A 21,730-nucleotide genomic window follows, 5' to 3' on the forward strand; every position below is an offset into this window, starting at 1 on the left:
CCCAACAAAGATGCCGCCGTCACGACCAGAAGCCAGAGAAAACCCGCCACCTTTATATCCTGACCGTGACGTCACAGGAGATGGAACACCCCAAGGGCCAAACCCGGCCCGGCCCGGCCCGGCCCTCCAACTGCGCCTCCTCCCACCTCAAAGAAAGGCAACTCCCTCCCATCTACCCTGGCCCAAACCCCACCTGCCAAAGCCCACATGCCACATTTGCCTCGGGCGCTCCGGAGATGCTCTCTCCCAGCTCAAGACCCGGGACAGAGCCTCTCCTGACAGCCAAAACCAGGACAGCTGGGCACAGACTTTGCCACGGGGACTCTGCCAGCAGGACCAGGGCTGATGGCTTGCAACTCACAGAGCCCAGATTCACACCAGATACAAGCAGCGAGACGTCTTCTACCACCAGCCTGCTCCTCAAACGCTGCAGCAGCTTGCCCCGAGAGCCGGGAGCTGCCCCACGGCGGCAAACTTTCACCGTCACCTTGGACGGGGCTCCCAGAGACCTGAGCCAGACCAAGACGGCCCTGCTCGCGTCCGCGGGGCTTGGACCGCAACACCTTTCACGGTCCCACTCAACCCAAAGCCGGCAAGGCCTCCACCGAGGACAGGCCCGGCACAGATCCCTTTGACTAGGCTGGCCTGGGCTCCCCTGCCCGCGTCAGCCATTTCTCGCGACAACTCTCGCCTTGCGCCGCTTGCTCCAACACACCTTGCAGCACCAGCTCTTCTAAGGCCGTGCGAACAAGCTCCAGCCTCCCACCTCCCAACACCAGCCTACCTCCTGTACTGACGGCACCCAGGGACGCCGAATCAGCACGCGCGTGCCAACGCCCCAGGCACGGCACCCACCAACACAACGGCGCCTGGCCACACACCACGGCCGCCGCCGCCACCACACTCCCATTTCTTGCCCCGGCTCCAAAAACTCCCAGAAAACACACGGCGGCCTCTCTCACAACAACACAACACCATCCCTGCTCTTCCCGGGCACTCCAAAACCTGGGCGAGCGCAACCTCCGCCTCCTCCCTGCTCCCTCTAGAGCTCGACAACTCCATCGGCTGGCTCGGCGCCACCTCCGCACGACTCCGGGACACCCCTCGTCGAGGGGCCCAGGCCATCCCAAACCCAAGGCCCTTCCTTGGCTGACGGCAGACATCTTCTTCTTTGCTCTCCAGCACGCTCAGCCAAGGAGGCAGACAAAACACCCGACGACCCCTGCTCCGGGGCCACGCGCGTGGCACCACAGCCGCGGTCCCAACGCCCCGGCGGGAGCAGCACCGAGAACGACCCTTCCCTTGCTCCTCTTCCTTCTTCCTTCCGCAAGCCTAGCCTCCGGCCTTTCTTGCCCGTTCCCATCAACACCCCAGCTGCGGCAGCTCCAGCCACCAACACAGCCACCGCTCAGGGGCCTGCACCCACAGGCACCTCCTCGCCATGCGCCGCCGCCACCCCCAGGCCCTCGCTCCCAGAGGGGGCTGCCCAGGCTCTGCCGAGTGACATCACTTCACAACCCTGCCCAACACGAAAAGGAAAGACCAGACAAGATGAAAACAAAGGCGAAAGGAAAACGCGCCACAGGCCAGCACGGGGCGCAAGGCGCACTCGGGCAGGAAGGGAAACTTCAGCCGCAGCCCCTTCACAGGGAAACCCGCACACACCTCCCCGCCACAGCTGCCCCCAGGGGCTCTGCCCCAGCGCGCGCTTTCGCATCCCCCACTCAACCACTACAGCCGACCTGCCCCCGACGCAGCCCCGGCAAAGCACCGCCACCGCCCTCCCCACGCGCGCCCACCCCACCAACGCACTTCCCCGACACCACCGCAGGCCACCAGCCAAAACTGAAAACCACAGCCGGAAACTCGCTGCCACCAGAAAGCGAGCGAGGGAAAGCCGCCGCACCACATAAAGCCGGCCACCCGGCAGCACCCCAAGCACAGCGCCCGCCCGCACAGCCCACGGCCCCACCATGGCTGCGCCCGCAACCCCACAGCCCCGCCTGCGCCCCGGCGCCCCGCCGCTCCTGCTCCTCCTGACGGCTCTCGCCACCGCCTTCGCCTGCCACCTCCTGCCTCCCCGCCACGACACCTTCCCCTGGGACAGCCTACAGCTCCTCCAGGCCATGGCTCCCAGCCCGACACAGCCCTGCCACCCCCACCAGGCGCCCCTCTTCCCCGACACCCTCCTCCACACCAGCCACCCACAGCAAGCCGCCGCCAACGCCCTCCGCATCCTCCAGCACCTCTTCCACACCCTCAGCAGCCCCAGCACCCCCCAACACTGGGACGCCCAGGCACGACACCACCTCCTCAACAGCCTCCAGCACCGCATCCACCAGCTCCACCAATGCCTGACGGCCAACGGCACGCTCGCCCAAGGCCCAGGGCCCCGCAGCCTCACGCTCCCCCTCGACAAATTCTTCAGGGACATCCAGCACTTCCTCCGCACCCACCACCACAGCGCCTGCGCCTGGGACCACGTCCGCCTCCAAGCTCGCGCCGCCTTCCAAGGCCTCCACAACCTCACCCGCACCATGCCCAACTAGCCCAACGGCCCCCACCAACCCGCACGGCCCCACGCACCCCCACCGCCGCCCCTCACCCACCACGACAGGCGCCGGGGCAACGACGGCCCGGCACCCGCACCCTCCACGCACCGCTCCTTCCCTTACACCACAACTTCTATTTATCTTCACAACGGGTTTTAGCTATTTATTCCACTATTTATTCCACACAAAATAAAGACCTCTTGCAAAAAGCCCGCCTCCGCCTCTCGTCTCAGCAGCACAGGAACGAGCCCCTGGGGGTGGCGCGGGCGGGGGAAAGGCACCCCGCCGCTCAACACCTCCTACCAGCCCTGCTCCAAACAGGGCTCCGCACATCCCGCGCCCGCTCTTCTCTTTGACGCTTCCCCAACGAGGAGCCGCTGCCCTCAGCCTCTTGGCAAAACCTCTCACGGGGTGCAGCCAGCGGCAGCGCTACCGCCTCGTTGGCCCTCGTCTCCTCCGCGTTCCCCACCGGCCGGCCCGCCTCACACCGCCTCACCATCAGCTCCGCTCTCCTCGCGCCAACCAAGACTCGGGGGCCTGTTGGAGCGCCTCCACACCAGGGCCACAAACGGGACGGCTCGCTGCCTTGCAATGCCTCTCCTGGAAGGAAAGCCTCACGCACCTGGGCTTCTTCAGCCTCCACAACAGCAAGGCTCCGAGGAGACCTTCTAGCGGCCTTCCGCTCCTCGAAGGGGGCTTAGAAAAAAGATGGGGCCGGGCTTTGAACTCGCCCCACGCAGCCGGTCCCTCGCCCTTCTCCCCCGCCCAGGGCAACAGGGGAGTTACAACCAGAAAAAAAACCCCGTGGCTTGAAAAGAAAAAAACAAACACTTTAGCGACTGCAACAGAGCAAAACAGTAACGCAAAGTCCAAACGGGTAACGCACAATGCGCTCGCTCACCACCCGACCAACGATACGCAGCCCGCCCCCGGCTGCCATCCCCATCCCGACCCCGACCCAACAAAGATGCCGCCGTCACGACCAGAAGCCAGAGAAAACCCGCCACCTTTATATCCTGACCGTGACGTCACAGGAGATGGAACACCCCAAGGGCCAAACCCGGCCCGGCCCGGCCCGGCCCTCCAACTGCGCCTCCTCCCACCTCAAAGAAAGGCAACTCCCTCCCATCTACCCTGGCCCAAACCCCACCTGCCAAAGCCCACATGCCACATTTGCCTCGGGCGCTCCGGAGATGCTCTCTCCCAGCTCAAGACCCGGGACAGAGCCTCTCCTGACAGCCAAAACCAGGACAGCTGGGCACAGACTTTGCCACGGGGACTCTGCCAGCAGGACCAGGGCTGATGGCTTGCAACTCACAGAGCCCAGATTCACACCAGATACAAGCAGCAATAACTCTTCCAGCCAGCATCAACCCATCACACCAGAGGCCCAGAACTCCACTGGCCCTAGAACTGCAAATATTTTGTCATTTTGCTGCTCTGAAAACAATTACATTCATTTCAATTGATAGTTCTGGCAAGGATCATTCCTTCACTGGGCAGTTCAAATCTTAATTAATGCACTCATCTTTGTTTTTTTAATACAGGATGTACAGGTGGACAGGGTTTTGCCTGGGACATCCCTGTACTCAGCTCTGAATACCTGATTCTGTCTGTCCCTAGACTCTGGCAGACCTGGCACTGACCATCCAGTGACTTCTTTTCCAGATTACTGCTCATTGCTCCATTTCTGCTTCTACCGACATCATGCATCACTTCATCCTCTGACTTTTCCCAATTACATACTACCAAACTTTCTCTCCAAGATCCTTGTCCTAGTCTTCTGTAAACAAAATTGTTTACCTTTTTGCAATCTAGGCTGAGGCTCTTTGTGAATATGTTTGGTAACTCAGCATCTATCACACACCATTTACACTTGAGATCCAGGTAACGAAAAATCTTGGTAAACTGTCCCTCCTGTAGCTCACCTGCATTTGCTGCCATGATGCTTACGCAAAGATCTCCACCTATAAGCACCTCCAAAACCTCTCAGATGCACCTACCGGCTGCCTGTTTGTGTACTTGCTGTTCAACCCTAGCTCTTGGTAAAAGGAAACATTCACACTCAGATTTCACCTAGATTTGACAGATGCCATAGCGTTGCTACAACCGTTAAAGAGTTTTCCACTCAAAAGCACAGAGTATGCTTGCTTGTACGTACAAAATCTGCAGAGCAATCAGCACACATGCAACAAGTTGCTCTGTATCAATCTGCACCACCTAGAGAAACTCTTTATGGATATTTAAGAAGACATAATACAGAAAGTAAGTTAAAGTTCTTAATCACCATTAAATTAACTTGTTTAAATTTAAATAAAGCCCTTTACTTACCATCGGCAGCCTGGATTGAAGCATCTGGAGATCATCATAACCATAAATCTGCTTAAAGACAGATTAAAATACAACACCATTATAACACTTTTTTCTGACACTGACTAATTTTGTGCTTTAAACAGTTCGACCTACACCCAGTTTATTTTAAAGGTGTACTGGCACACTGTAGCATTTTAAGGCTAATATGGCTAAGCTTAAAATGGTGTGTGACTCTGATGCTGCTTCTTGGTGACAGCAGTTCCCTGAGGAGAGTATGACTGTTGCATCTCAATATTGGTTTTCACAGACAGATTATTCATCGACGTGAAAAATCTACAGGGCGTTCAGATTTAGTGTAAGAGCAACAGCTTTCTTTGCTGCAATCACTACTTCTGTGAACAGCAGGATTTGAGATCTGTTACTAGACCACAAAGCAATGTAAGTTATCCCCTTGCATTCAGTGTGATACAGACAGATGATTTAATTTTTTAATTTGCAAAGCAGATAACCAAAAATACGTTGATCCTGGTCAGACATCAAAAAGCTATATACAATTTTCCAAGAATGACAGACAGGACACATGCCGTATTTCGTATTTCAATCTATTCCAAATTTATTCCAATAATACAAACCTGAATTAGGCTAGTTTTACTCAAAGGGCCTAAAATATGATAGTACTAAAAACCATAACAATACACATGCTTAGCATCAACAGCAGCCAGATCAGGCCTGTACCAACAGTACTGCAGTTTACTATCAATGGTAAACCCCCACGGAATGTATTTCATATATTCTTTACCATTTGGAAGAAGAATTCCAGGTGCAACATGTACTAACAGAAATACCTTGGTATAGACAGCAGCAGGTCTGGAGGGCCCACTTGGACCAAGGGTTAAGCAATCATGGTCAGGAACAATTAAACTGCTTACTGGGTAGGCAGGCAGAAGTCCTCCAGGTCCCACAATATACTGGTTATGCAACAAGGGTGGTACACCTTGAGGCAGGTTTGGAGGAGCTTTGCCTGTAAAATCAAAATACAGACATTTTAACAAGACTTTAGAAAAGAAAGGGCTTCAGCCTTGAGACAAGATAGCTCACAAGCCCTGGTAGCTGCACTGTCATTGCTTTAAAGAGCAGAACTACATAGAAGAATTTTGTGCTGGTTGATGAAAGTGCTCAAAATAGCTTGAATAGTTTAACCATGCATCAAGGAAGGGAAAGCACAGACTATTTAAGACTGAGAACAATCCCATCAGACAACAGTCTGATTTTGTCATTTACTTTGTCCAAGAGGTTACAGAAACTTCCCCTTTCCTCAATCCTCTCCTGAAGGCAAAATTCAGGCATTGCTCTCTAAGAGAGAAAATTATTTCCTTTCATTTTCTGCTCTGTCAACACATTCCCTGTTATCACCAGCAATAGATTGGAAATACTAAATGTTGCCAGACTACTTTTTGTGGGTGATTTATTGCAGTTGAGAATAGCAAAGAGAAGATTAAAACAGTTTCAGTTGCCTCCATGAAGCAGTGACAGGAAGCAGAAGAGTTTAAAAAAAAAAAAAAAAGCACACTTTGGCCAGTCATCAGACACTTCATTTACAAGGTATGGGAACGATACATTTACAGGGTATGGGAACGATAAATGAGAAATACTTCTGTAAGTGTTTGATCTTAGTATTTAAATCATTCACTACTGTCCATAAGATTTCCTTTTAGAAGTTCACGTTGATTAGAGAAGCAAGAGAGAATTTAGCATTGCTTCCAGTTCTGTGCAAGAAGCCTCCCCACCTTATTTCTCTGTGGACCCATTTTCTGAAGTGCTATTTGCTGTGGAGTGACCCAGACATCATACACTTTTTTCTTTCTGTAGATGTGGCAGTAGGGATGTGGCATATGATAATGAGGACACTGCAGTATATTTTGATACAGCCAAATGATTTCAAGTCACAGAGAATGAAATTAAAGCTAATATAAGCCAAGAGCTGATCATAACCTGGAATACAAACTGGGCAAACCTCCTAGCCCAAAACTTCCAAGTCAGAACTGCTCTAGTATCTTCTTTATAAAGCTCTTGAGGATGGACTGTGCTATATAAATGCCATATAACACCTTAACAAATATTTCAAATATAGAGATCCAGGCAACTTTATTTTATAAGACAGCAAATAAAGCCTGCTGAAAATGCTACTCAAAGAGTGTGGTTTTCTTAGCATAGTTACGGCTGGTGAGATGCTCAATTGACAGCCCTCCTGACTCAAGTCCTCTGTCTATTCACATGATCTGTCAATATTCCGAACCTGAAGACACTAAGGGAGCTGCCCGTGTGGTAGCAGCTGGTATAGACACACTGGTAACGCTCAGGCCAAGGCTGTTTGTAGTGTTCATACTGCTTGCCATGCTGACAACTGAAGAGGTGGTGCTAGTGGCTGAGGTTGAAGCAGTTGAAAAGGTTGTTGAGGGCTGGAGCGAAGTTGTGTTCTCAACACTAGTGTGCTAGAAAGGAGACAAAAAGAATGAGGATCACAGAGCAAATAAACCACAGTGGGAGATGCTGGGGGCAAAAAAATAATCAAAAAAAACCCCAACAATCTTTTAAGTAACAGCAGCACATGCAAAAGATACGCATTATCTATACACCAAGCAAGCACCTAAATTGCATGGTTGTGATTTTTAAGTATGCAAAGAAAATTACATGAGAGTTAAATTTAAACAGCTATATCATCACAAAATTATACCACAGTAACTCAAATGTCACTACCTTGTATAGTTTCTTGCCCCTTGATTATATATTCCTTTAAGCTAGTACTTGTTATGTTAAATAAACTCCTATATTCTTCCAAAAGACAGTATTTGCTTTTGAAATACATGACACACTACAGTGATATCCTCAATGCACTGATGGAGCTTAGAAAATTAAAGCTGTAGTGTCCCCCAACAGAGACAATGTGGTCAACTCAAACGCAAACCAGATGCGTTACAAGACCACATGAGGATAAAGCAGTTCCTGGTTTGAATTCAGCACAATACAATGCCTTTAGCTGCAAGGTGATCACACTTCCGAAACACTGTCATCAGCACACAGAAGCCAAAACAACTCTGACAACAGAAAGGTATTTGGGTGTGAATTTTTAAGGTACATATTCAGTAGTGATGGAGCATTACAAACCAAAATACAGGCAGAAAGAAAAGCAGTAACCTATCTGCACACCCCAACTGGGATTGTACATAAGTATCCCATCACAGAACAAGGCAGTGCCTCTCTGACTTTCATTTGTGCAACCTCCTCTAGAGCACCGTGTTCACCACCCTTTGCCTTGTTATCTCAAATGCATTAAATACACAGATGACAACAATGACACGTAGTAAACTCTAAAATCATGTTTTATGAGGCATTTGTCATGACACCTATCATTCCATCACTTGTGTTTTTGCCACCTAACCTCTCCAGTGGAAACTGCTAACAGTGCCCATTTTGGAGCAGTTTCAGATAGTCACTTGTAAAGATTTTTTTTTAAATTTATTTTCCTTGCAAGAAATTCTTTCTTTACTCAATTTCCCCTTGCTGGCATGAAAATGTTATCTGCAGTTGTGTGACTGCCAAGTCTCTGTAATAGCTGTTCTTGATCTAGTACAAATCCCAAGTGGTAAAGACCTTTTTTACCACTAGAGGGCTGGCAGTCCTCCTTCCCTGAAATTAGGCTCCTGTTTCAGTTCTCAGTGTACTGGGACACAATGAACTTTAAGTCTTAATCATCAGATAAACTCACCACATGTCAATCATCTGTTGAAATTCAAACAGAACTTACTGCATGTGATGTGCTTGAAGACAACACTGAGGCAGGGGAGAGGCTGCTCTGATGATTGGAAAGGGAGCTAGAAACAAATTGCAAAGAATTAATTAATTTTTCCTAGAAACATTTTTTATATATATGTATGTACATATACACCTATATATACACGTATTAAAGAAGAAAAATTGTAGGTGTCTGTATATACATACATACACACAGTAGGATATTTAAGAAAAAATTGTCTATAGGGGTATATATATATATATATACACATACACACACACATATAGCATTTTTTCCTTTATCTAAAATCCTGATAACTTTTAATGAAAAAAGTTGAAGCACAGAGACAACTATTACTAACAAAAAAATCTAAACCAACATTCATTTGTTTTTATAAATTTACTATATTTTCAGAAAAACAATAGTTGCTTCAGGAATTACATAGCAATAACTCCAAGACACAAAATCCAAAACCAAAAGAAAGTTCACAAAACACATGGGTTGTTTCTCATTCTTGCCCTTAGCAACTGCTGCTGGCTGCCACAGGGCACAGGTATGAATTAGGTGAGGCAGTGCTCTGGTTTGACTCACTATGCTATTTCTCACATTTTAATCTGCATAACATTAGTTCAACTAATCAGAGCTGCAGGATACCTGCCCCATAACTCTGCCAAAAGCTCCAACACACTCTCAAAAGTCAGGGCTCAAAAAAACCCAGCAAACGAAGAGCATCTGTGAAAGCCTCAAAATTAGCCATACTACCATCAAGGCTGGTTCATACCATTACAAACCACCAAAAGCCATTTCCTCTTTGAAAAGGTGAATCAGATCAGTTCAGTTTTATACATACACTCTAAAAAAAAAATAAAGAGCCTCTGCTCTGCAAGTAATTTCATTTTAGGAAGCAACTCTGCTAGCACCACCTTTTTTCCCTAGCTGACCATGGCTGTGAGCTTTTGGCAGTAACAGTAGCACAGACACGTATCTCTACTCCAAAGACCTTTAAATGTCTCTCTGAAAAGTGACTGAAACCAGTTCTTGAACATTTACACTGACAAAAGTTATACTTTACATTTGAGGTCAAGAACATAACTTACAGTACAGAATAAACAGAATGAACACTGAACAAAGGCAAACAAGAAAGAGCCTTAGAAAGTTTGTATGGTTTGGTATTCAAAAAACCCTTTCTGGTGTGAAATCAGAACCAAGACAGATCCTAACCATAACAAATATTTTAGTGTTCTCTATGGGAATAGGCACAAGAAAATACAGCCGTTTTCATAACAAAGCTGCAGGCTAAATTATATGCCTTCGTTTAAGGGCAAACAATTCTGGCAGCCCTTTGAGGTGTAGGACCAAAGTCTTGGCAGTTTCATAGATCATTTCTACTGCAACTCTTTAAAATTGTTCCTCATTTACAGGAATTGCAATGACACCACTTCAGGCAGCAAGAACAGAAATAGTTCAGTCCAACATAAAGTTTTAAAACACTCCCTTGCCCACTCTCCTCAAATCTTCTAATAAGCATTAATTCACCATCTGACCTATAGCAGAGACACAGACAAGAGCCACCAGCACAAACAAGGCAGACATGCTCGGAATTCAGGAATCATCTTTTTGTGGCACTTGGTATCTGTCCAACAGCATCAAACCTCCAGTTAAAATTTCCACCAATGGAAATTTCAACAGCTTTTCAACAAACGAATGTGGGGAGATGATGTTTCTAATGTGAAAGGAATAATTTGTGTTATTTGACATATTTACCATTTTATTCAATAGAAAACACTAGTATATTAAAAGAGAATCAACCATGGCCTAGCTATGAAACAGGAAAAAAAAAATGGTATTCCATCAAATTAGTTCCTTACATTAACAAAGAGAGTACAAAGTTATTAATAATATAACTCAAGCAGTATAGCCTCAAGATGGTACCTGCCTAAGGATAAAGCTCAAGTTAACAGACACTGAGAAAGACAGAGAGTGCAAATGAGCTAAGCTGTGCTAAATACACTTCCAGGAACACCAATCTGATATTTAAAAGTATCTTACAGAAATGTCTTAGAAAAAAACCTTTCCCTGTGGAATTATTTCTGGTTTTTAATTTTAAGCAATACAAATATAAGTGGAACTACAATATTTCAAAATTAGCCAGCAATTGTTAAGGGATTGTTTCAAACATACGGCACTAAACAAACAGCAGGTACTGTGGATAAAATGGGAAAAACATACTGGGTAAATTAATTTAGCTGGCATGACTGAAGCAAGAGCCCCTTGAAACACAAACTTGTTTATACACCACGAAAAGCTGAAGTCAGCAGCTGCTCTATCATTCAGAGGCAGCCCAGAGCTCACACTTTGCAACCAGAAACATCCTGGTCGCTTCTGAATCTCTTTCGTAATTTAGTTTATGTCAGAAAAGGGGACCCTGATATCTGACAGACCCATATGCAATCACCCTCCTGTTTGCTTCTTCCTCAGAACTGAACCACTTTCAGTTTATCACAACTCCTACTGTACCTGCTTAACTGGGAAAGTGAGCTGCTGGCCAGATCACTGGACTGAGGCAAGCTGGGCAACGTTGCTGCATGTTGTGATGCTGAAGGCAGAAGTGAAGCAGTGGTGGACACCACGCTAGGCAGAGATCCAGCAGAAGGTAGTGAGGGAGAAGGCTCTGTCTTAGGCGCTGGAACTGATGAAGTAGCTGTAACAAGTTAAAAAGAGGCATTCAAAGGTAAATTCCAGCATACCTAACATCCCAGGCTAGATTCTGGAACACAGTATTCTCCCCTTGGTTTACAAAAACCTGACCATTAAGAACCAGTAACAGTATTGAACAATCTGGCTACTAAGGAAAATTCAAACAGCAACAGAATTATCAATTTTTACCTTTAAACTCTTAATCTACAATAGACTTACAATTTTCACTGCTACACATGTAGTGAACTACAGCCTTCTGCACTTCACCTCTCACTCTCTGAATTACTAGCTTTTGCTCATGAGTCAATACTCATTTTAAATTCCTCGCATTTGGTTCTGCAAACAAAAGTCATTTGTGCTTTTCAAGGCACTCTACAAATTTACTCTACCTACAGCTCCTTCAACTACACAGCACCTTTGACAATTGAGGCTGAAATCACTGAAGTACAAGGGCACATATAACTTAGGAGTTTGGAGTACTCAGTCAAATGTGTAATGCAGTACAATAAAATAAGCTACAATAGAAGGGCACAATTGAGCACAGCATTAAGTAGTTTTAATGGCTAAAGAGTTCTCAAATATTGACTTACTTTACTTGAACTAGATCACAAAAAGTGTTTAACTTAAATATTACTTTTTAGGCTACATGGAGTAAAACTCGTTTATCACAGATGTGCCTTTCCAAAAGATCACTATAGTAAAAGACACTAAACAACTCTACTGTCCAACATAATTCCCAGCTGTTTCTACACTTGCCTCTTGTCCTGCAAAGATAATATAAAGAATTAGAAGCACTCACCCACCAACAAAACTCAGAAATAGAGTTGAGCCCTCCCTTCTGCAGGGCCATGCTTCCATACCAGACCAGACCACTACCCAGTGGATCATCACTAACTTGTGCAACGCATGTGAAGACAGTTTTAGAATGGTGACCAAATAAAAGTCAGATAAACACTTGAAAGTTACACATCACAGTTTGTTCACATAATTGGTTTGGTATCCTCACTAAATGACCCAAATTCAGTTGTTGGATCGGGTGCTACGCGAACAAAAATCAAGAGGTCTTGGCCTTGGCAATAAGTATGAGGGTAACTGACAACAGAGAAAGAAATTCAAGTAACAAACAGGAACAGAGTTATGAAGGTGGCAACTATATCACTTCATACCTCGTGGCAAGATTCATATAAAAATAAGTAAATAACTGTTATAACTCTAAAGACATTTAGAGCAAGGTTCCCTTCTTGAAGTACATGTCCTCAACACAAGGGACAGAAAATCACTGTCTTCATTAAGACCCCTTACAAGATGCCTGAACACAATGCACAAGACAAAGAAAACCAGGAGACAAGTAGGATGGTCAGAATCATAATGTATCAGCCATGCTTTGAACTAAGGGTTTAGAAGCATGAGGTCTTATTGAAGGACAACAACAGCAAAGATGAGAGACAAACAAGTAAGAATATTATCAGCACATACAGAAGGGAAAAGGTCAGCACTTTCAAAAGTTGAGAGAATTTCAAAATCGTTTGGATGCATGAAACAGATACCTGGAAGAAGACTGATTCCAGTGTATGTGCTTGATACAGAAAAAAGAAGTGTTTTCAAAGAGAACTGGCATAGAAAAGGGGACTAATAAAGCTGTTACACATTAATTAGAAAAATACTAGGAATTCTCAGACGTTTCTTTTCCATAGCAAAAGTCCTGCAGTGAATTTCAAAAATTGTTTATTAATTCCACACACGACAGTAAAGTTTTCTACTTGAAAAGTTGTTTCCATACACAACAATCTTTCCAGTGGTAACTCTTTGGGCATATACACTCCTCCTGCTCCTTTAAATTGAACTTGGCACTAACAAAACACTGTTTAAAGGTCTGAATAGTCTAATTATTTCTACTCAGAAATAAACAAAAAAGAAGAAAGGCTGCCCCACTAATAACCTACCTGAGGCAGCAAGTTACTCAGCAGAAGGAGCATTAGTAACCCTTATTCCTCATGGGCTTGTAACAGGGTGTAAGTAGCACTATACCCAGTGAGAAGTAGATTCACAGAATCTGACTTTGTTTTATTACAGGTAAACACTACTCACAGCTTCCCATCTGAGAACTGAAAGAATTGCTAATAAATTTCAAATTAATTTTTAATTTTGTATTTTAATTTTATATTAAATAATTTTTGGCAAGTAAATTCAAAAGAAAAAGAAGCAAACTTCTCTAGTTCTAAGACTGTTAAGTTTGTAGATTTAATAAAGCTGCTTTCATACTTCAGTTTTAGTCAAGAAGCAAGCAGTATATCCTATGCAAGTACAAAATAAACTCAAATATATCAGCCAAAAATTAATCAGGGAGAACAATACAAAATCTTAAACCACATGTCACTGCTACGGTTGTGCACACAGCAATTAGTAAAGAAAGATCACAAAGTCCTGTGCACAACCAAGCTTTGCAAACTTACTGTCAAGAGTTGCCTGTGTTCTAACACCGCTGTGCCCGTTCTGTAAACAAAGGAGAAATGAATGAATAAATCTTTTTAGAGATATGTTAAATTTTCTGACTGAATCACACATCGAACATGCTTCATGCAATATTCTATATTCATTCTAAATTGAAAGACAAAAAAGGCAGAAAATTAACTTCGTACTGCCTTTAATAAAACCACATAATAGTTGTCTCAAGTGCAAGGTGTCCTGAACATACAGAATCCCATACACTGCCCATACTACACCCATCAGCTGGAGACCTTCCCATGTACTCTATATAACATAAACTTCAGGTTCACACCAATATGAAAGAAAGAATTGCATTAACATATAGGAAACGGTTGTGCTTTTGATCTAATGCAACTCACAATTTTAACTATCCAAGTTACACAGAGACGCCAATTTTTTTCCATTGAAAGATAAGACTTGAGAAGCACCAGTTGTTTTTTGGATAACGCTGGAGTACAGAAGTGGATAGTCTACGCTTGATCCTCACCAGTACATACGAGCTAGTGCAGAAGACAAGTGTGACTGAGCCGTTACATAACAAAGGCCAGAAGTAAATAAACTTAAAAACTCTCACAAGTTCCTAAAACATTTAATAAATTCTCTTAAAACAAACCTACATTCCATATACAAAGAGTAGGTGCTTTTGAATCTCCCAAGAGAGATCCCCTCTGTCCTAGATAAGACCTCTCCCTATGCTTTTTAAAATTAAACTTGAAACCAATTCCCACTGGTGTTTAAATCCAACATGAAAGTAATTCTGGAGAGGCCACAAACAGTTTAGGAACCATCGCTATAAATTTAATAAATAATACACCTTTGCATAAAAACTGTCTTGTTACAGCAAAATACCACGACTAACATTTACATACAGAGATAGTTCCTTTTTTAAAAGCTAAGCTTCAGGGAAAGAAACTCAACTAGAAAGTTTAGTGTAACTAAGGCAAACGTCAAACAGCAATTAAAGATGTCAAAGCCCATAAAATCAGAGCCTCTTTAGCCCAAATACAGCACAGCCAAAAATGGCTACACAACAGGAAAAGCAAAAACAAATAACAGGGTGGGCTCGTGAATCAAAAAAACCCCACTTGGCGTAGTTAAAAGTATTAACATAGCAGGGTAATACAAATCTAACACGGATAAGAAAATTTCACCTTTCCAAGGTCTTATTTCTGAAATTTACTCACCGTAACTGCAACGGGGGTTGATTCAGATGGAACCATGGAGCTTTGGTAGGCTATCCTACTATGCACAGAAGCCTGGTCATAGGAGGAAGTTGTTACTGGGCTAGTGCTCTGGGATGAGCAGGTCAGACTGGAAGAGGTGATGGCAGAGGTTGTGTAGGTGGACTCCTGTACTGTATTGGATATTGGCAAAGAGGTATTCAAAGGATCACTGGAAAAAGTAAAAATTATTTATCATCTCTGTAAACATCATCTCAAACATCTTCACAAAAATACCTGCTCCTACATAATTAACTAGAACTACTTTAAACATGCAGTCAAATCTACATTTTTTTATACTATTAAATCTATTAAATCTAATTAAATCTAACTGCTTTGGTCCCCAGTAATCACTGCTTCAAAACCATCAGCTGCACTAAGCACCATTCACATTCCTCCTGCAAGTCCAATCAAAACAAGAGTTTATATACAAGCACTTTTCAGTCATGTTATTTCCACCTTCTCAAAGGATAAATTAATGATCATAAACTCTCTTTTTTTAACAATTAGATCCATAAAGTCTGGTATGTGAAGAGAAACACCCAGTCTCTTTTTACAACAGAATTCTAATGTTACAGTATCAGTCAAACAGAATGAACCATGCAAAGAGGAAAAAATACTTCAAAGAATGCAGGAGTGTTTCACTTTCTAAACAGCTTAAACCATTCCAAGAACTAAATGTGAAACTTAATTTTTACTAGTGTTTCTGAATTACATTCAGGAAGCTTTTTATTGAAGCCAATTTTTGAATGAGTAAAGAAGAAAAAAAAAGGTTATCGGTATGGTAGCACTGATCATTGGATAGTTTAGTATTTCAGTAAAAGCTTCTGCATACTAAAAGCCTGTCTTCTCATCCCCTAGAAGCATAAAGTCTTTAATCTGGTGCCAATGTACTAACACAGATATATGGTATAAGGGTCATCTCTCCTGGATCAAGAGAGGAAAAATTTGGGTTGTGAGGAACAAATCCTCGAACAAATTTGAAAATCAGGACAAGCAACGAGAAAGCAATTCTACAAAGGGTAGTTCATCATACGGTTATTTACATTCATATCATCTCCAGCTTCACACTGACTTTTCCAGTGAGATTCTGATTGTCATTAGAAAAGAAATTTCTCATTTAAGATGCGATTCACAGAAAACAGCCTTACAAGTCATCATATTTCCTCCTATCATTATATGGTTAACTGTGCCTTGATGTTTTTGGCACAAACTTGATCCCCTAAAGAAGACGTGTAAGAATGCACAAGGGGAACTCAGACATACTTTACAGATTTTGAGTACAAGCAGTTGTTGGTTGCCTGGCTGGTATTCTCACTGCTTGAAGTTGATCCAAACTCTGGGATTGCAGGGTCTGATCCAAACTCCAGAGCTCCAAACTGAACATTTAACCCTGTCACATCTGCTGATCCAGGCATCTCTACTGCAGAGGCAGGAATCTTAAAGGAGGAAAAAAAAGCCATAATTCCTTTGCATGTACCATCTGTATTAAAGATACTTATAACTGACACTCTCTCCTCCCTTAACTGAAGGCTTCTTCAGTTACTGCCTTAGCCTTTGATGCTAACTAGATCTGCAACAACACCCCAGTTAATAACACATAAATTAATTATATTCTTGTAACCTGAAATGAAATAGTACTGTGTCCTGATCTGGAGTTGAAAAAGTAAGCCATAGTGTTCTAGAATATCGAAGTACCATCCATATGCATCCCCCTTCAGTCAGCATTTCTCTTGAGGCTACTAAGTCAATCCAAAATCACTCAGCAACAGTCAGCTTCCACACAGAGCAATCAGGTATGTGCTTGAGAAAGACACCATCACTGTATTTTGGACTTAAAACTACCCAGCTTAGAACTTCCTGCTTTATAAACAAGAAATTATCATAGTCTTTGCTCTCCTTCTCCCTAGCAATTTATATATAGAATAGAATCATAGCATCATTTAGGTTGGAAAAGACCATTAAGGCCATAGAGTTCAATCATAAACCTAACACTGCCAAGTCCACCACTAAACCATGTCCCTAAGCACTGCACCTATATGTCTTTTAAATACCTCCAGAGATGGTGACTCCACCACTTCCCTGAGCAGCCTGTTCCAATGCTTGACAACCTTTTCAGTCAATGAATTTTTCCTCATATCCAGTCTAAACCTCCCCTGGCCATTTCCTCTTGTCCTATTGCTTATTATCTGGGAGAAGAGACAACCCCCACCTTGCTACAGCCTCCTTTCAGCCTCCTTTTCACCAGGCTGAACAACCATGGAAAGTGTTCACCAAACCCTTCACCAGCTTTGGCGCTCTTTGGATGTGCTCCAACACCTCAGTGTCTATCTTGTAGTGAGAGGCCCAAAACTGAACACAGTATTTGAGGAGTGGCCTCACCACTGCCAAGTACAGAGGGGTGATCATTTCCCTGGTCCTCCTGGCCACACCACTCCTGACAAAACTTTCTGTATATTTTTACCTTTAATAAGGACAAGCCAAACATGCAATTACCCACCTTGGATGCTGGAGTTATCCTCCGTTTTGGTGGTTTTATCTGTTTCTGCTGGGTTTGATGGGCAGTCACTGCCTGGTTATCCATAGATATAGTGGGGAGCTGTAACATTTTGCTCACAGCTGTAGAGGCGTCTATTGCTGATGGCTCGCGGAGTTTTACCTGGGAGGAGAAGGACTCCAGCCCAGGAGGAGGAACAGGGATTGCCTGCGCTTGTTGCTGTCGCTGGGTCAGCTGGCTCAGAACTGGGGATGGTTCAGGCTGGGATTTAAAGTCTGGTCAGCATTGGGAAAAAGAAATAGCAAAATTAAAGGATTGAACTCTGCTGTTCATGCTTTTACTCTTTCTGAAAGAATCTGGGTGACCTGACATACTCAACACCTATGATTTTATAGCATGTGCAAGTCTCTTTCAGACACCGTATCAGTTTCACATTGAACATTACCACTGGAATAATAGGGCCAACATCTGATATCCTCTACTTCAAATAAACAGCTGTGGGCAAGCATTATGTAGCTTTCTACCTATCTATACAGTCACATAATACCGTCACACATTAGTTCTCAAAAACTGTTACGGATTATTTTAAATTGTCCTGGTTTCAGCTGGGATAGAGTTAATTTATTCCTAGTAGCTGGTACAGTGTTGTGGTTTAGATTTAGTATGAGAATAATGTTGATAACACACTGAGGGTTTAGTTGTTGATAAGTAGCACATACTAAGTTAACAATTTTTCAATTTCCCATGCTCTGCCAGCAAGCAGGTGCACAAGAAGGTGGGGGGAACATGGCCAGGACAGCTGACCCCAACTAGACAAAGGGATATTCCATACCACAGAATATCATGCCCAGCATAGAAAATAGGGGGAGCTGGCCAAAAGGCAGATCACTGCTTAGGCATCAGCGGGTGGTAAGCAACTGCACTGTACGTCACTTGTCTTCTCTTGGTTTTTTTCTTGTTTTTTAAAAATTATATTCTTTTTCATTACTATATTATGTTTTGTTTGGGTTTTTTAAAATTTTATTTTAGTTATTGAACTGTTCTTGTATCAATTCCTGAGTTTTACTTTTTCCCCTGATACTCCTCCCCATCCCACTGAGAGGGGGAGGAGTGGGGAAGTGGCTGTGTGGTGCTTAATTGATGGCTGGGGTTAAACCACAACATAATCAAACAGTGCATGTATCACTGTAATTAACTGTGCCAATAAAATGTGATTACTTCCAAGGGGTCTGGAGTAGCAGTTTAGAGGTATTATGAGTTAGGATTTCTCACCCCTACAAAGGAGATTTTCAACACAAATAGGAAGTAATGTACCATCTCAATCTGGCTGAAAGTCAGGAGATACTGGACACTGACAGGTTTTTTTCCCATGTCCTCCCCTTTCATATTTTTTAGATGCTGAAGGGCAGGCAGTGGCTCAGAGCACTGGACAACAATCGTAAGAGACCAACAGCATTTGCAGTGTGAAGGTTTTTTTATTCAGTTGGTAAAGTGCATTAGAAAGCAACCTAAAACATATGTAAAATTTTTTTCAGAATGGCTGTGTGTAAAAATTCTAACTACTACCAAATTGGCTGCTTATCTATCTGGAAACAATACACAAACATGAGATAGATACAAGAGCTATCACTCTTCACAGTGAGAAGACTGCTAGAAACTACACTGCAAAAACCAACTTTGTGTCCTTCTCACCATTCACTAATTTTACTCAATTAAATGATAAAACCACACAATTCTGAAAAGACAAAATGGGTAACCTGCATCATTCTCATTACATTAGGGAAAGAACATTGAGATGTGATGCACATTATGAGAAATGATGTAGTACTTATTCAAAATCCAGGTAACGGTAAGATGAGAAAAATTTGGGGAAAAACACAAAATGTGATACAACATTATACTCAGCTAGAAGCAGCATAGGCATATGAAAATAAGTATTTTCCAGGATTTGTTGAGAAACAAAGTAACATCAAAGCTCCACCTAAATATTCAAGCACATTAAATCAAAGATGCCATTACAAGAAAGTTCAACAATTTCTGAAGATGCAGTGACATTTATGGATAGGCTTAAGCCTGTCAAAACTTAGTTAGTGATATACTCATCTATTACCAGTAAGTGTAACTTTTACAATGTTGTAACCAACTGTACTATTAGGATTACATATTTTAGACAGTCTTTCATTAAGGCCATTCTAAATGGTCATTGGAATTAAGGAATCTTCCAAGCTAATAGAGAGAGAAAGCTAAGTCAAAGCACTTACCAAACTGACTAAGAACTGAGGACTGCGTAATGGGTGGTTTTAGATCCCAGGATGATGTGGCAGTTGTGGTAGTGGTGGTAGAGCTACTATTGTTTTGTTGAGAGGTAAACTGACCCAATCCTGGAGATTTCAACTGGTCCAAGATTTGGGATCCTGTAGAATTTGCCAATTTAGAGGATCCAAGTTCTCCAAATCCAGAACAAAGAACTGCAGACTAGCAAAAGACAAAAAAGGAGAGGGAGTGAAGTATTTAATAAATAATTTGAACATAGCCATAGGGTCAATGCCTACAGCTGCTATCTGGCAGCAACTAAAACCTCTTCAGCTCTAGATTACTAACAAATGACCAATAAAAAACTTCAGCAGCTGTAGCATATGGCCAGATCCTCTCTGATTATCACTGATACAACTTCCACTACTATGGTGGCAACAATACTGATTTACCTGACTCCATGCATCTCAAGATAGCATATATTTACTAATAGTTGAATTAATTCTCAGCAGCAAATATTTAATTTCAAGCCCTCACAACTGACTCACAAATGGGCAGGTTTTCAGAAAAATCAGTCAAGATATCTGCTTGGAAACAGCACATCATAATTTCCTGGCATAGAACTCCTCAATATAAACAAATCATTTAATCTTAAATCAGCATGCAGTAAACTCATTTGTGCTCTCTCAAAAATTAATACAAGTACTTCATGTAAACCAAGAAACAACTACTTACCAAAACCAGAAGAAACTTAATTTTTTTGTGTGTGTGTGTGAACAAAATTAAGAATTCCATCCCTTCAACATCTGCAACCTGAATTTTACAATGTACTGGGTCTGGCTGAGCTGGAATTGGTTTTCCCCTATAGCAGCCCTCATGGCGCTGTGGTTTATGCTGGGAGCTGTCAGGGTGTTGACAGCACCCTGGTGGTGTGGCTGCTGCTGAGCAGGGCTTACACAGCACCAAGGCTCTTTCTGGTATTTTTTTCCCCAATGGGATGGGGTGGGCAAGATCTTGGGAGGGGACACAGCCAGGACAGCTGACCCAAACTGACCCAAGGGATATTCCAGACCATGTGACGTCTGCAGTATAGAGCTGGGAGAAAGGAGGAAGGGGTGGCGTCACCCTTGGTCCTCCGAGGCAACCACTACACGTATTGGAGCCCTGCCGCCTGAGAAGGCCCGACAGCGCCTGTCCATGGGAAGTAGAGAATAAATCTGCTTTCTTTTGCTTCCGCGCGCACAGACCTTTGCTTTGCTTATATTAAAACTGCTTTTGTTTTACCCACAAGGGCTGGTCTATCTTATTTTCTTTCCCCTCTTTGCCCTGTTGAGAAAACAAGGGGAAAAGGGGGGTGAAGTGATAGAGCGACTTGGTGGATACCTGGCATTTAGCCACAGTCAAACTGTCACATACAAATACTGAAGCATCTCATGAAATGATCAGTACTGGAAAAATTGTTTAACCTGAAATATTTACTCATGAAGAATATTTAAAAAGCATAAATAATTTTACCAGACTTTGAGGAGAATAAGAGTTTACAGCACTGGAGCTGCCAGTTCCTGATGCCATCTGGGTGCTGTGCTGAGAATTTGTGAAGACTAAGGCTTGGCCAAAGGTCTGCTGCTGGGAACCCTCAAATGAGTTGCCTTCCATCTCTGGGGTGGAAGTCACAGGCTTTTGAAGCAGCGTTACCAAATCGATGCTGTCAGAAAAAGCAAAATTTGGCTGGAATAAACATGATGATTAGGCTGTGATGAAACTGAAGAAAGCGCTAACAATACTAAAGCTGCCACACAACACAATTATTACTCATTAACAGTCTTTTCAAATACTACTTGTCTGTCATACAGAAGAGGTTTTTACCAGAAATTAATATTCCACTAGATGAAACCTTCCATTACAGTCCAAATATAAA

At 43.5% G+C, this 21,730-nt stretch overlaps 2 protein-coding genes and 1 non-coding gene across 6 annotated transcripts in view; 1 reads left to right on the top strand and 2 right to left on the bottom strand.

Annotated features, from left to right (window-relative positions):
• Positions 1 to 21,730, bottom strand: part of UBAP2 (ubiquitin associated protein 2) — a 120,251-nt gene that overhangs the window by 37,168 nt on the left and 61,353 nt on the right. For 2 of the 4 annotated variants that reach the window (XM_074931184.1, XM_074931183.1), the window contains 11 exons: positions 21,328 to 21,517; positions 19,821 to 20,034; positions 17,563 to 17,834; positions 16,329 to 16,501; positions 15,027 to 15,234; positions 13,809 to 13,848; positions 11,176 to 11,359; positions 8,671 to 8,737; positions 7,162 to 7,357; positions 5,795 to 5,886; positions 4,884 to 4,931 (listed from right to left, as the gene is read on the bottom strand). In XM_074931184.1, coding sequence (XP_074787285.1) covers positions 4,884 to 4,931; positions 5,795 to 5,886; positions 7,162 to 7,357; positions 8,671 to 8,737; positions 11,176 to 11,359; positions 13,809 to 13,848; positions 15,027 to 15,234; positions 16,329 to 16,501; positions 17,563 to 17,834; positions 19,821 to 20,034; positions 21,328 to 21,517 — 1,684 coding nt within the window. Of the gene's footprint in view, positions 1 to 4,883; positions 4,935 to 5,794; positions 5,887 to 7,161; positions 7,358 to 8,670; positions 8,738 to 11,175; positions 11,360 to 13,808; positions 13,849 to 15,026; positions 15,235 to 16,328; positions 16,502 to 17,562; positions 17,835 to 19,820; positions 20,035 to 21,327; positions 21,518 to 21,730 lie in introns of all 4 variants that reach the window. The other 2 variants (XM_074931185.1, XM_074931182.1) reach the window with 1 other exon arrangement.
• Positions 1,023 to 2,748, top strand: LOC141973252 (interferon-like). The gene has a single exon (XM_074931610.1). It carries the CDS (start codon positions 1,974 to 1,976, stop codon positions 2,547 to 2,549), a length of 576 nt encoding a protein of 191 aa, XP_074787711.1. The 5' UTR covers positions 1,023 to 1,973; the 3' UTR covers positions 2,550 to 2,748.
• On the bottom strand, positions 16,813 to 16,897 carry LOC141974044 (small nucleolar RNA SNORD121A). The gene has a single exon (XR_012635666.1). It is a non-coding gene; the product is annotated as a small nucleolar RNA SNORD121A (small nucleolar RNA).

Source organism: Athene noctua, chromosome Z, assembly GCF_965140245.1.
Source record: "Athene noctua chromosome Z, bAthNoc1.hap1.1, whole genome shotgun sequence".
Lineage (NCBI taxonomy): Eukaryota > Metazoa > Chordata > Aves > Strigiformes > Strigidae > Athene > Athene noctua.

What these genes read in the sequence shown, in the direction of transcription:
- LOC141973252 (XM_074931610.1), top strand. Translation starts at nt 1,974, where the DNA reads ATGGCTGCGCCCGCAACCCCACAGCCCCGCCTGCGCCCCGGCGCCCCG.